This window comes from Lipotes vexillifer, unplaced genomic scaffold (genome assembly GCF_000442215.2).
Source record: "Lipotes vexillifer unplaced genomic scaffold, Lipotes_vexillifer_v1.1 scaffold91, whole genome shotgun sequence".
NCBI lineage: Eukaryota > Metazoa > Chordata > Mammalia > Artiodactyla > Lipotidae > Lipotes > Lipotes vexillifer.
Window position 1 is genome coordinate 2588719 of NW_006777583.1, and position 11983 is coordinate 2600701.

General features: G+C 40.2%; 1 protein-coding gene across 1 annotated transcript in view; it reads left to right on the plus strand.

Moving 5' to 3' along the window:
- EPB41L4A (erythrocyte membrane protein band 4.1 like 4A) overlaps nt 1-11490 on the plus strand; it is a 253773-nt gene extending 242283 nt beyond the window's left edge. The window contains exons 19-23 of the mRNA XM_007451202.1: nt 4510-4557; nt 5144-5212; nt 5812-5922; nt 6997-7078; nt 11235-11490. Of these exons, the coding sequence (XP_007451264.1) occupies nt 4510-4557; nt 5144-5212; nt 5812-5922; nt 6997-7078; nt 11235-11363 (439 nt within the window). The 3' untranslated portion in view covers nt 11364-11490. The remainder of the gene's footprint in view (nt 1-4509; nt 4558-5143; nt 5213-5811; nt 5923-6996; nt 7079-11234) is intronic.
- Nucleotides 11491-11983: the final 493 nt, after the last annotated feature.

The following is an 11983-nucleotide window of genomic DNA, read 5'->3' on the forward strand; positions in this document are numbered from 1 at the left end:
GTTCAACCTGTGTGTGCGTGAAGGCTCAGGCTCCCCCTGGTGGCAATAATGTCTTACTACTTCTATTGAAAAATGCTACGGTGGAAGATGAGGTGGTCAGGGTAGAATGATGTTCCTAGTTAAACACAGAACAGAAGTCTGGGCCTTAGATAAAGATTTAGCGTGAAGTCCCTGGAAGTGACTCCTGAGCGATCTTCAGCAGCTAGGTTTCTGGGCTCTGTGGCTTTCTAATCTAATTGGCTTTCTAATCTAATTGGCTTTCTAATCTTTCTTTAATTCTGAGAGGGGGAGAGGGAAGGAGGGGAAGATTAAGACATTTCCTAATCATATCTATTCTGAGATATATGTTAAGTGCTTTGAATTCTTTAAATAAAGATGTTTTGTAAACTTAGTTTTCTTAGTAACACATTTTCAGCTCTAAATTTCCTTCTATGGCAGTGGTCAGTATAAGATCACAAAAATAATAAGTCAAATGCTGTCATACTTATTTTCAGTATAATATAATACACAAAACGTAGTATATTATCTACTATACTATAATATATAGCACGTTATATGCTGTACTATATAATATATGGCATATATTATATATATATACACTATATATATAATATATGCCGTATATTATATATACGGCATATATTATAGTGTAATATTTTCTAGGTAATATAATTAGAGTATTTGGAGGATGCAGAAGAAGACTATAAGGAAGAAGAAAAATTATTTCTAAATGATGTCTCATCAAAGAAATTTCTCTGAAAGGTGAATATTAATTTGAGTTATTGGTATAAGGTGTGTATGAGGGATACTTTTGAAAGATATTGGACTAATACTGATTGTATGTATATTTTATATATACATTGTACCTATGGACAACTCATGGTTTTATTTCCTTAGGAATTTATTTGGAGAGTTCAAGTAAAACACCTACATAATTAAGCCTTTTAATTAAGAAAAATGGCTGTTAAAATTCCACAGCTTCCTGAATCCACAAAATGATGTTGAGCTGCATCTAATGAAATCATCCTAAATTATTGATGAAATTTGTGCAGTTGTCAGCATAAAAATGATATAGTTCTCATTAGCATGTAGCCTGTGTTTGCATTTATTAAATCACAGGTAGTCTAGCAGTTGGAGATTAGCATTTTTTTTTTTTTTTATAGCCTTGGGACTTTTCCTTGTCTTAAAGCTGTTTGAAACTGCTGGCATTTCAGAACTCAGTTTGGTTAAATATATGACTATTATGTTGCTGTAGAATTTAAACATATCTACTAAATTCCTGAATTTTTTAAGACCAATATTTATGGCTAGAAGGACTGATGTTCTTTTAAGGTAACGTTTCTGCTAATTTTTCTGAGATGGGAATGAAAGGCATTTCTTGTGGAATTGCAGCATTAATAACTTTTTTAAAATAATTGATGTATAGTTGATTTACAATGTTAGTTTCAGGTGTACAGCAAAGTGATTCAGCTGTACATATGCTTTTTCAGCTTCTTTTCCCTTATAGGTTATTACAAGATGTTGAATATAGTTTCCTGTGCTGTACAGTAGGTCCTTGTTGTTTATCTTTTTTACATATAGTAGTATGTATATGTTAATCTCAAACTCTTAATTTATCCCTCCCCTGCCGTAGTATCTTTTTAAAACATGAAAATACCTTTTTTTTTTTTCTTTTCTGATAATTAACGTAAGAAATTCTCTTGGCTAAAAGAAAAAACTCAGGGCTTCCCTGGTGGCGCAGTGGTTGAGAGTCCACCTGCCGATGCAGGGGACACAGGTTCGTGCCCCAGTCCGGGAAGATCCCACATGTCGCGGAGTGGCTGAGCCCATGGGCCATGGCCGCTGAGCCTGCGCATCCAGAGCCTGTGCTCTGCAATGGGAGAGGCCACAACAGTGAGAGGCCCGCGTACCGCAAAAAAAAAAACAAAAAAAAAACAGACAAGATAGGAAAGTATAAATAAGAAAATAAAAAAATTACTTGCAATTCCAACACTCAGAAATATCTATTGTTATCAGTTTTTTGTATGTTGCTCATATTCATCATATTTCACCACCACTAGGCCTGGTGTGGTGGCCTTGGGGGCGTGTCCTCCTTGCCCCTCATTGCTTTTTCTCATGCTCCTCCCCTTCTCCCTCAAAGCACTTAGCTTTGAGTCTCATGCCATCAGATTATTCCTTCATTCTTTTAAGATTTAGTTCCTGCCTCAGTGTCATTCTCTCCACACTATTCAGTAGCCACATAATGGATCTTTACAATAACTTGGCCTCTTTGTTCCTTCACGAAACCTTAGCTGTTTTACTTTCTCATCATACCTTTGACCAGTGGTTTCAAATCTGGGGCAGTTTTCCCCCCCAGGGGACATTTGGCAATGTCCAGAGTCATTTTTGGTCGTCCCACTGGGAAGGTGTTACTGCATCTAGGGGTCAAGGCTGTAGGTGCTACTAATCATCCTACAGTGCACAGGACAGTCCCCGGCAACTAAGAATTATCTGACCCATAATGTCAGGAGTGCTGAGGTTGAGACACCCTGCTCTAACTGGAGGATAGCCTCACTACTGCACCTTCCTGAAATAAGAATGATTCCCAGCAGAGTAGCTTTCTAACCTAGATATTATATAATACTATGGGTTATTGGGTGACTTCCTGTGAGAATCAGATGCTGATGTATAATTACAATGGAACCGTCTCTCTCTGGGAACAGAATAATAGCTTAGTGCTTTTAACATTAGCACCTTCTCTGGCAGTATCATTGAATGTGTTAACGTATTGTCTAGTGAATCAGACCGGCCAAATGTAGGAAAGGCAGATCCCATATAGGAAATCCTTCCAAAGAAGCATTTAAGTTTTTTTAAGCATACAGTTTTATTCTTTATAACGAACTCTACCTTTAACAATACCATACTTTATATGTCTGAGACCAAGGCTTCATCTCCTCCCCCTTCTTTTTAAAAAAAAAATTTTTTTTAATTAACTTATATTTGGCTGTGTTGGGTCTTCGTTGCTGCGCGCGGCTTTCTCTGGTTGTGGCGAGCGGGGATTACTCTTTGTTGCGGTGCGCGGGCTTCTCACTGCGGCGGCTTCTCGTTGCAGAGCACGGGCTCTCGGTGCACAGGCTTCAGTAGTTGTTGCACGCGGGCTTCAGTGGTTGTGGCTCGCGGGCTTTAGAGCACAGGCTCAGTAGTTGTGGCGCACGGGCTTAGTTGCTCTGCAGCATGTGGGATCTTCCCAGACTGGGGCTCAAACCCGTGTCCCCTGCGTTGGCAGGTGGATTCTTAACCACTGCGCCACCCGGGAAGTCCTCCTTCCCCTTATCTTCTGTGTTTGACTCCTTTTGAGTTGATTAAAAGGTCTTTACAGACAGATTTTTTTTTCTCCACAAAGGAAAAACCACTTAGTCAATTCAATTGCTAGAAAGTAGTTTATTGTATTCTGTGAGCTCAGAAAGCTCTACCAGAATGTTTCAGCAATGCCCTTATTAACTGAGAAAAATGAAAGCAATGATAATATCATACGCTGAAAGTAATATTGAGCCCAGAAATGCCGATACAGATTATGAATGTAAAATTCCACAGGACAGAATATCAGTGGCTTTGTTTAGCTCCAGCCATTTTAATTGTTGGGGTTTGGGTCGTTTCTTTGGGCCTTTATTAGACCTTGGTTCTCTTGAAAGGACTGACGAAAGCTTATTTTCTCACTAGGAAAAAAAAATCATTCTGTGGCAACAATTGCTGTGATCATAGATTTCCAGTTCTCATTGCTATTATGGGGAGTGTGAACACCTGAATGCTGGCTTTGAATTTCTCATTCTAGGAGATTAAAAGTAGTGGTACAGCTTCTATTCAAGTAGTTCTTGGAGCAGAAGAGATCTGTGGGCTCTGTATATAGGATGGAGAAGGGCATGTGGGGGGTGGCAGCACAGGCCACAGATAGGTTCCAGCTTTGTGGGCCCACGCCATGGCCCAGAAATGCAACGTCAGATGCAACAAGAAAGGACAGTGGGTCAGTGGCGCACAGTCTGCCAATCTGGCTGTCCCACCATTTTCTTTGCCCTTGTGGGGCTGCTTCCACTAGGTAATCACAGATCACATTGGGACTCGTTCTTATTAAGAGAATCAGGATGAATTCTTTTGCCTTTTCTTAGAAGTAATTAGCAGGACCAGAAGCAGAAGCCTCAAATCATTTTTCATTGTAAAACCACCACTGGAGGGTGTGTAGATTTGCCCCTGTCATTCTAAGCTCTTTCATTAAATGAAGCCCTGGTTATGGCTGATTTTTATGTGATTTTTTTTTTTTTTTTTTAGTGGGCTAGCAGATAAATTGTCTGGTATCTTTGTACTAACCAGCCCACATTAGCCCTCCCTGTCCAGTCTTTCCTTGTCTGGTGTCAGCTGGCAAATAAGAACTTCACAGTCTGGAAACTGTTAATGTTGTAGCTCTTCTAAAGTTAGAGATTAGATTGTTAGATGAAGCATGTTTGCAGAGATGAGTGTTGTTTTTCCTATTTATAGGAGAAGTCCCGATATTCAAGCAAAAGAAGAGTTATGGAAGCATATTCAGTGAGTACTGTTTTTAAAACCCATGTGGTTTGAAGGCATTTACAAGGAAGACCACCGACACCAAGAGGCAGCCTCGGGCTGAAGCCTGTCAGGTGGCCTTCACTGGCGTCATTCTGTGGAGCCTGGCACTCAGTGGTGGTGCCTTACCATATCAGCAGACCTCTGCAGGCAGCCCTGACATGTCCTCTCCTGAGGCCAGTTAGCCTTGCCTGTAAATGAGCCTCAGACAGGCCAATATTGTATAAATAAATATCAAGGAAAAGAAATTTGTAAGAAAAAAAGACACCTGCTACAGGGGAGGAGAAGCAGATCTTTTGTAGGGAAGGGGTGGCTGGAGAGTCATCTATTCTGGATATAGATAGAAAAACTGCAGGTAGAAGAGCTATAGAAAAGGTTTTCCTCCCATTTTTGCCTGAAATACATCCTAGTTTTAAAATCTTCGTTCCTGGCTTATATCTCTCTTAGTTTTATTAACACCGTGTTTTGCAACAAGATTAGAAAGGGGGAAACTCACCTGCCAATTGTGGAAGGTGTTAGTATTTATATCAGTATCAAAACTTTAATTCTCATGCTCATTCCCTTCTAGAAAGGAACTTGTGGATCCATCTGGACTGTCAGAAGAACAATTAAAAGAGATTCCATACACTAAAATAGAGTATGTCTTTGAAAATCTTTTTTTTTAAGTTTTATTAATATTTGTAAATGAGTAATCCATTCTTACTCTTCAGTGGTGTTCCATTCAGTGCTTTGTCTTTATATTTTAACTAAAATTAAAAATAACTATAGAGGAAGAAGTAGAAAAGAGGGTATTAAAGCTAATTATTCATTCTGTACTGCAATCACTCTCTCTCTTATTAACTGCCTGTTTGTAGGTGGTCCACTTATACTGGGATTTTTTACACTAAATAAGGATCCTGGCTGGCTGAATCCATGGAGGGATTCAGTCATAGAGGGCAGACTGTAAAGTTATATGGGGATTTTCGACTTCGCTCAGGGTTGGTATCCCTAACCCAGTATTGATCAAGGGTCAACTGTACTATAAAGTTTTATTTTCATGTATGATGGAGGCAGTTTTCTTTTGTTAACTTGTGAGATTTAAGCCACTTAGGCTTTCCAAGCTTAGAGGAATCAAGTTCTTTTTAAAACTCTCAAAGTTACTATTCCTTTGCCATTTCAATATTGAGGAAAATCTCCAAATTATCCTGTTCTGACTTCTGCTGTGTTTGTCTCCACGGTTTGTGGTGTCTTGTTTAGGACTCAAGGTGACCCAGTCCGCATCCGGCATTCTCATTCACCTCGAAGTTACCGCCAATATCGCAGGTCCCAGTGTTCAGATGGAGAGCGATCCGTTCTCTCAGAAGTGAAGTAAGTAGGCAAGTGTGAGTACATCATCACCCTCATGGCTCCAGAACAGCACAGTACAATAGAACTTTCTGCAGTCATGGAAGTATTCTATATCTGTGGCTATGGGGTATTTGAAATGTGGTTAGTGTGACCTAGAAACTAAAAATCTAATATTATTAATTTTAATTAATTTAAACTTAAGCAGCCATGTGTGGCTAGTGGCTGCCGTACTGGATAGCACAGACCTAGACTATACTTAGGCAGAATTATGGCCCTTCCAAGCTATGCACTGAAGCTTTCAGAAGAAAGAGAAAATGCATGAGCTATTCTATTTTGAATAATAAATGCATCCATATTTGAGAGAAGTTGGCATAAGAGTTTCTTTTTGAACTGATGGCATTTTGTCTTCTTTTACCACAGCAAATGTTATATATTACAGTAGTTTGTTTCTTTGTGTTATTTAGTTTCTCTTTTGAGGAAAGTGGCCATATCTCAGCTTGACATGATAGGTACTATATGTTAAATGAATGTGTTAATTAAATAACTATGCATCCATTTGTAAAAGTACTATAGTCATGGAAATTCATGTACTTGGTATTGCTGGGTAGGAGTGTCAGCCATTAAACTCTGAATTAAGGCTTGATAAACATTAACAAATTGGGAGATAGGCTAGCCCATTGGAGAGAGATATAGGCTGGTTTTTGTTTTGTTTTGTTTTGCTTGTAAAATGTAGGCCATTGCTCTCTATAGCTCCATAGGTTTATAAAAAAAGAATAAATGGCCAATAAGTGTTTCTCTAGAAACAAATCAAAAATCCATTTATACAACATATCACAGTAAGAAAAGCATATGAGAACCATACCTATGTTATATTCTTGGTTCTTCTAGTTATTTGCTGTGATTTTGGGCAAGTTACTTAACCCGTTGAATTCAAAAACATTTATTAAATGCCTATCTGTGTAAAGCACTGTGGTAGGCAGTGTAAGGAATACAAAGATATGTAAAACATGCTTACTTTGCTACAGCCCTTTTCCAACTCAGATTGTGATTCTAGGTACTGCCTCAGTCATTAATTCTAAAACTGACTCTCTGCAGTTCAAAAACGGATCTTGTACCTCCACTTCCTGTGACCCGATCTTCAGATGCTCAGGGTTCTGGTGGCTCCACAGTTCATCAAGTAGGTAATAATCAAGTTTTAAGAAGGTGTTGTACTGATGACAAGATTCTGTGTTTAAAAAAAACATGTACAAAACATGCGAGAAGGAAGGAAGGGTGTGTGATCAAGACAAGGCACAACCTGGGAAGAGTTATATTAGGGGTGAGAGCCAGAGGTAGTGTAAGGACTAAAATGATCTGAGGCTTGGGGCAAAGCCAATGATAACAAAGATTGTAAGATTGTTTGGAGCCAGAATAAAGAAACAATGGGCTTCACTAATTTTAAAAAGTATGTCTAGATTATTTTTTGAGCCAGAGAAACAGGGATAAAGTGGTAGACTCAGAGGGGGCCCATGTTCGATCGTTAACTGATGGCAGACAGAGAATTACTCAAGTCCTATTTTATTTCTGTCTTCTTCGTCAAAGAGAATTACTTTTCTTCTGGAAATGTTTAGAAAATGTGGTCAAAACATAATTCAAGGACATGGCAAAGCATCTAGCTGCCTTAACAAAATCAGTGTAACACTCAGCTGAATTAGATAGCTGTTATCAGGGGAGCACTGTAGCAGACATTTCAGCAAGGTGTTTGACATCATCTCTCATTGTATTTCTTTTTAATGAGATAGAAAAACATGGAGGCCGTGTAAGGTTGTTGGATGGATTTATATCTAGAAACAAACTTGATGTTTATAATGGATCAGTATCAGCCTGTTGTTTGCAGTGGATTGTTTGGATTGTGGCTCCCTTTGAAAGGCAATTATAGCTACTGTCTCTTTCCCATAAAAATGCATGTAAGCACATATTTAATGCACATAAGCATATAATTCAGGAAGTTCACGGACAACCTAAGAACCCTGACTCCAGCGTATCCGTCATATACTGTCCTGTGCTTATCTTGACTCATTTTTGTCAGTGACTTGAGCAAGGACAGAAAAAGCCTGTGCTAATTTAGGTTAGGTTCCCTAGGAAGAGATTCTGCAATGGAGGTTTGCATGGAGGAGGTATATTGGAAAGTGCTCTTAGGATCAACACTTGTTTGGGGATTAATAGATAGGCAAGAGTTGAACTGAGTGGTATAGTCCCAATAAAGGCATCAGATGATCCCACGGGGAGCTCTGGAGCTGAGATGGCCCTTCGGATTCATCCCACTTGGAGACAAGGGGGCTGGGCCTTAAACACTCACCATGTAGCAAGTGACTGGGTAAAGGGTGCCCCTGGGAGGGGGCATGACCTTGAACAAGGTGGCTGTCTTCAGCTCAGGGCTGTTCCTGGGGAGGGGCTCAGTTTTGTTTTTTTAAAATATTAATTTTATTTACTTATTTTTGGCTGCATTGGGTCTTTGTTGCTGTGCGCGAGCTTTCTCTGGTTGCGGTAAGCAGGGGCTACTCTTCATTGCGGTGCGCGGGCTTCTCATTGCGGTGGTTTCTCTTGTTGTGGAGCATGGGCTCTAGGCACGTGGGCTTCAGTAGTTATGGCTCATGGGCTCAGTAGCTGTGGCACATAGGCTCAGTAGTTGTGGCTCGTGGGCTCTAGAGTGCAGGCTCAGAGGTTGTGGCACATGGGCTTAGTTGCTCCGTGGCATATGGCATCTTCCCAGACCAGGGCTCGAACCCGTGTCCCCTGCATTGGCAGGCGGATTCTTAACCACTGTGCCACCAGGGAAGTCCCAGGGGCTCAGCTTTGAGCTGTATGGCAGCCAACACTCCAAGCTGCTGGGGAATGAATGCCTCAGTCTGGAATGGAGATCTGAGTGGTTAACCACAACTTCCACTAAAATCTGTGTAATTTTTGATTAGATAAATCTGGGAGAGCTAATAGTTTATCCAAACAATTTGTTTCAAGTCAATAGCACTTAAAAAAGATTACATTCATGATTAGTTCAGGCTTCACATTCAGACAGGACCTGCATTGGTGTCTCCTTGTCTCCACACACCGCTTGTGTGACTCTGAATATTGTTTAACTTCTAAGACTAAATTTCTTTGCAATGTAGATAATAACCTACCTCTTAAAGTTGCTGGGAAGATTAATAAGCACTGTTACTTTTCAAAGCTCTTTTTTTTGGTCTTAAATTTAAGTTGGCTTCAAAACAAATGGGAATTTCATGTATTTTTGCTTTTCCAACTACTCTAGACTCTCTAATCACCATCATTTAGGAATCTCAAAAAACTTATACACATGAAATGTTGAAAGAATAGCCATCACTGTGCTGCATACAAGAACAACTCACATGCATCTTTTAATCAATGGCACTGATTCTAAGCTTGTCTTTGGGAACCTTTGATTTTGAATTCAACAGCTACCTAATGAGCACATCTAAGGAGTGACAAGGCACTCACTGGGACAGTCAGCAAACTACAGCCCAAGGGCTAAAGTTAGTCTGCAGCCTGTTTCTGTACAGTCCAGGAGCTAATAATTGTTTTTATGTTTTTAAAGCGTTGCTTGTGGGAAGGGAAAAAGAATATGCAATAGAGATAGGAGGTAGTCTATAATCTGGCCCTTTACAGAAAATGTTTGCTGACTCCTGGCCTTGATACATAATACATAAAAGTAAACAGGTAAAACAATTTAAAAAACAACAACTAGGTAACCATTATGAAGAAACAAAGGTCTGAGTTAGAAAATGAACATATGACCTCACTTTAGAAAGATAGGGCCAAGACCATCTCAGAAAGTGACCTGTAAAGCTGAAACTCACAGGTAGAGAAGGAGCCAACCATGTGAGTATTCGTGAAAGGCTGATGGAAGCAGAAGAAAGCGTGCGAAAAAATGCTGAGGCTGAAAAGGGCTGGGGTGTTTGAGGTCTGAGCAGAGTAAAAGGGAAGGAGGGTGGATAATGCAGGGCCTTAGATGCCATGGGGAAAAAAGTTTGGATTTTATTCTGAGTGCCAAAAGGAAACAACTGATCTGATTGCCATGTGGAGAAAGGATGCAAATGATATGGGGAAGTGGGAAAGCTGCATTTCCTAAGTTCCAGAATGATTCCAGATTTCTGCTAGTGGCCTGGCCTGCCTATAGCTCACCTTACTTTTTCATGCGGAAGCCTGGTAAAAGTGGGGTGGATTAGGGACTTTGATTCATTTTCCTTATTCCTTTAAGGTGTGCAGGCAGAAGAGATAGGTTCAACCCTCAACAAACTTAAAAGGTAGTGATTCTTCTGATATATTAGCTCTCTATTCCCCTGCCCTGACTTACTCATGCTCTGGTGTCCTCCTCCCTCTCCCGTTACCTAGAAACCTGTCCCAAACAGATAACGTCGGACAATCCAAAATTAGCTTGATTTGTACTCCTCATGCTTAGCAGAATTGTTGCTCCCTCGGTGCCTCTCTGAATAAGAGTAAATCAAATCAAGCCAGTTGTAGGAACAGATGAAAGACAGCTGCTTAGAGCGTAGTTTATTTTTAGCCCAAATGAATCTCAAAATAATGAATTCTGGAGTGTAGCTCACTATGTATATGGGAAGGTACTTGTGCGGAAGGAAATACGCTTGTTAGCCAGATCTACTGACAGGTTGGGCCATCTCTAAAAGGAGCTAAGAGCAGGTCTGTTAAGCAGAAGAGGGAGCTGCGGAGGCACTTTGGTGTCATCCTCAGGGCCTCCACCTGCGGCTGTGGGAGCACATGACCCACTTCCAGAAGCCCTGGGTGTGGTGCTCAGGCTCTGGCAGCTCCACTCCCATTTCTCCAGGATGGGGCCACCGCAGCTAACAGGGTGCTCTAGCCCCAAGGGATGTGGGTCCCCAGGGCACTGTGTTGTACACGTTTCTTTCAGTGACTACTGAAAATACAATAAGGGAAGAGTAAAAATTACCCCCAGCTCCCCATCTCTCTGCCCCTCCTTGGAAAAGCGGGAGGCCTGAGAGCCTGGGTTAGCAGCAACTACCATGGAAATGACACTTCATTGGGGGAATGGGTTGAGATTTATGCCTGATTTTCATGAGTAAGATTTGTTATGCATGTAACTGTCAGAGTAACTTTTTAAAGATTTAAACACAATCTTCATGTTGTTTATCATAACTATTTAAATAAAGGGAATATCTGAACAGCTTTTTACATTACATACCTTTCCTAAATATAACGTGATGTCTTAAATCTTAGTATTTGTGTTAATAAAATTGATTTGGCTGTAGTTTCTTCTCTGAATCTTACTTTCTGTATTTTTCAAATGCATTCTTTTCTAGAGAAGAAACGGGTCTAAAGATAGCCTGACTGAAGAAAAATCTCAGACATCTACAAGCAATCTGGCTGGAAAACACACAGCAAAAACAATAAAAACTACCCAAGCTTCACGCCTCAAGATAGAGACTTAATCCCAGTGAAGGGCTAGGGATGGGGGGGGTGGTGGGAAGGGTGTGTGTGCCACCTTTACTTTGAAACTGTGAATTATAATTATTCAAGTATCTTGGACCTGCAGAAGTGTTTCTTCAGAAGAAAATAATGGAGTCTGTTGCATCTTTTAAAGGTTTAACTACAGTATATTTGTGCCCAAGGGCCTTTTTATTTGGTAACTGGAAAGACAGTATTTTAAAACTTATTCACTTGATGCCATGTTTTCCTTCCTGGAAACTCCCAAGTTATCTTGTGTCTGCCACAACCAACACCAGATGCTTCGGTTCAAAGTTCTGGAATCCTGGACTGCAGCCAGCTAGCTGTGCAGTAGTACACCAAGTGGGATGAAAAGGTTTTTCCCAACTCTGAGTGGATCTCTGCCTGCGCACAAATACACGACTGAAGCATCACTTTCACACTGCAGATATTTTTATTCACATGTTCTTTGTAATACTGTATTTTGTGGCATTAATTTCCACCGATTATTTGCAAATGTTAAAAAAAAGTTTGTTAAGTGCTGCTTTTAATTTCTAGTGTCCTTGTCTTGTGCTTTCAGAAAAAAAAGGCTGTGTGTGGATTTCAGTTTACCTCAGCTTATAAA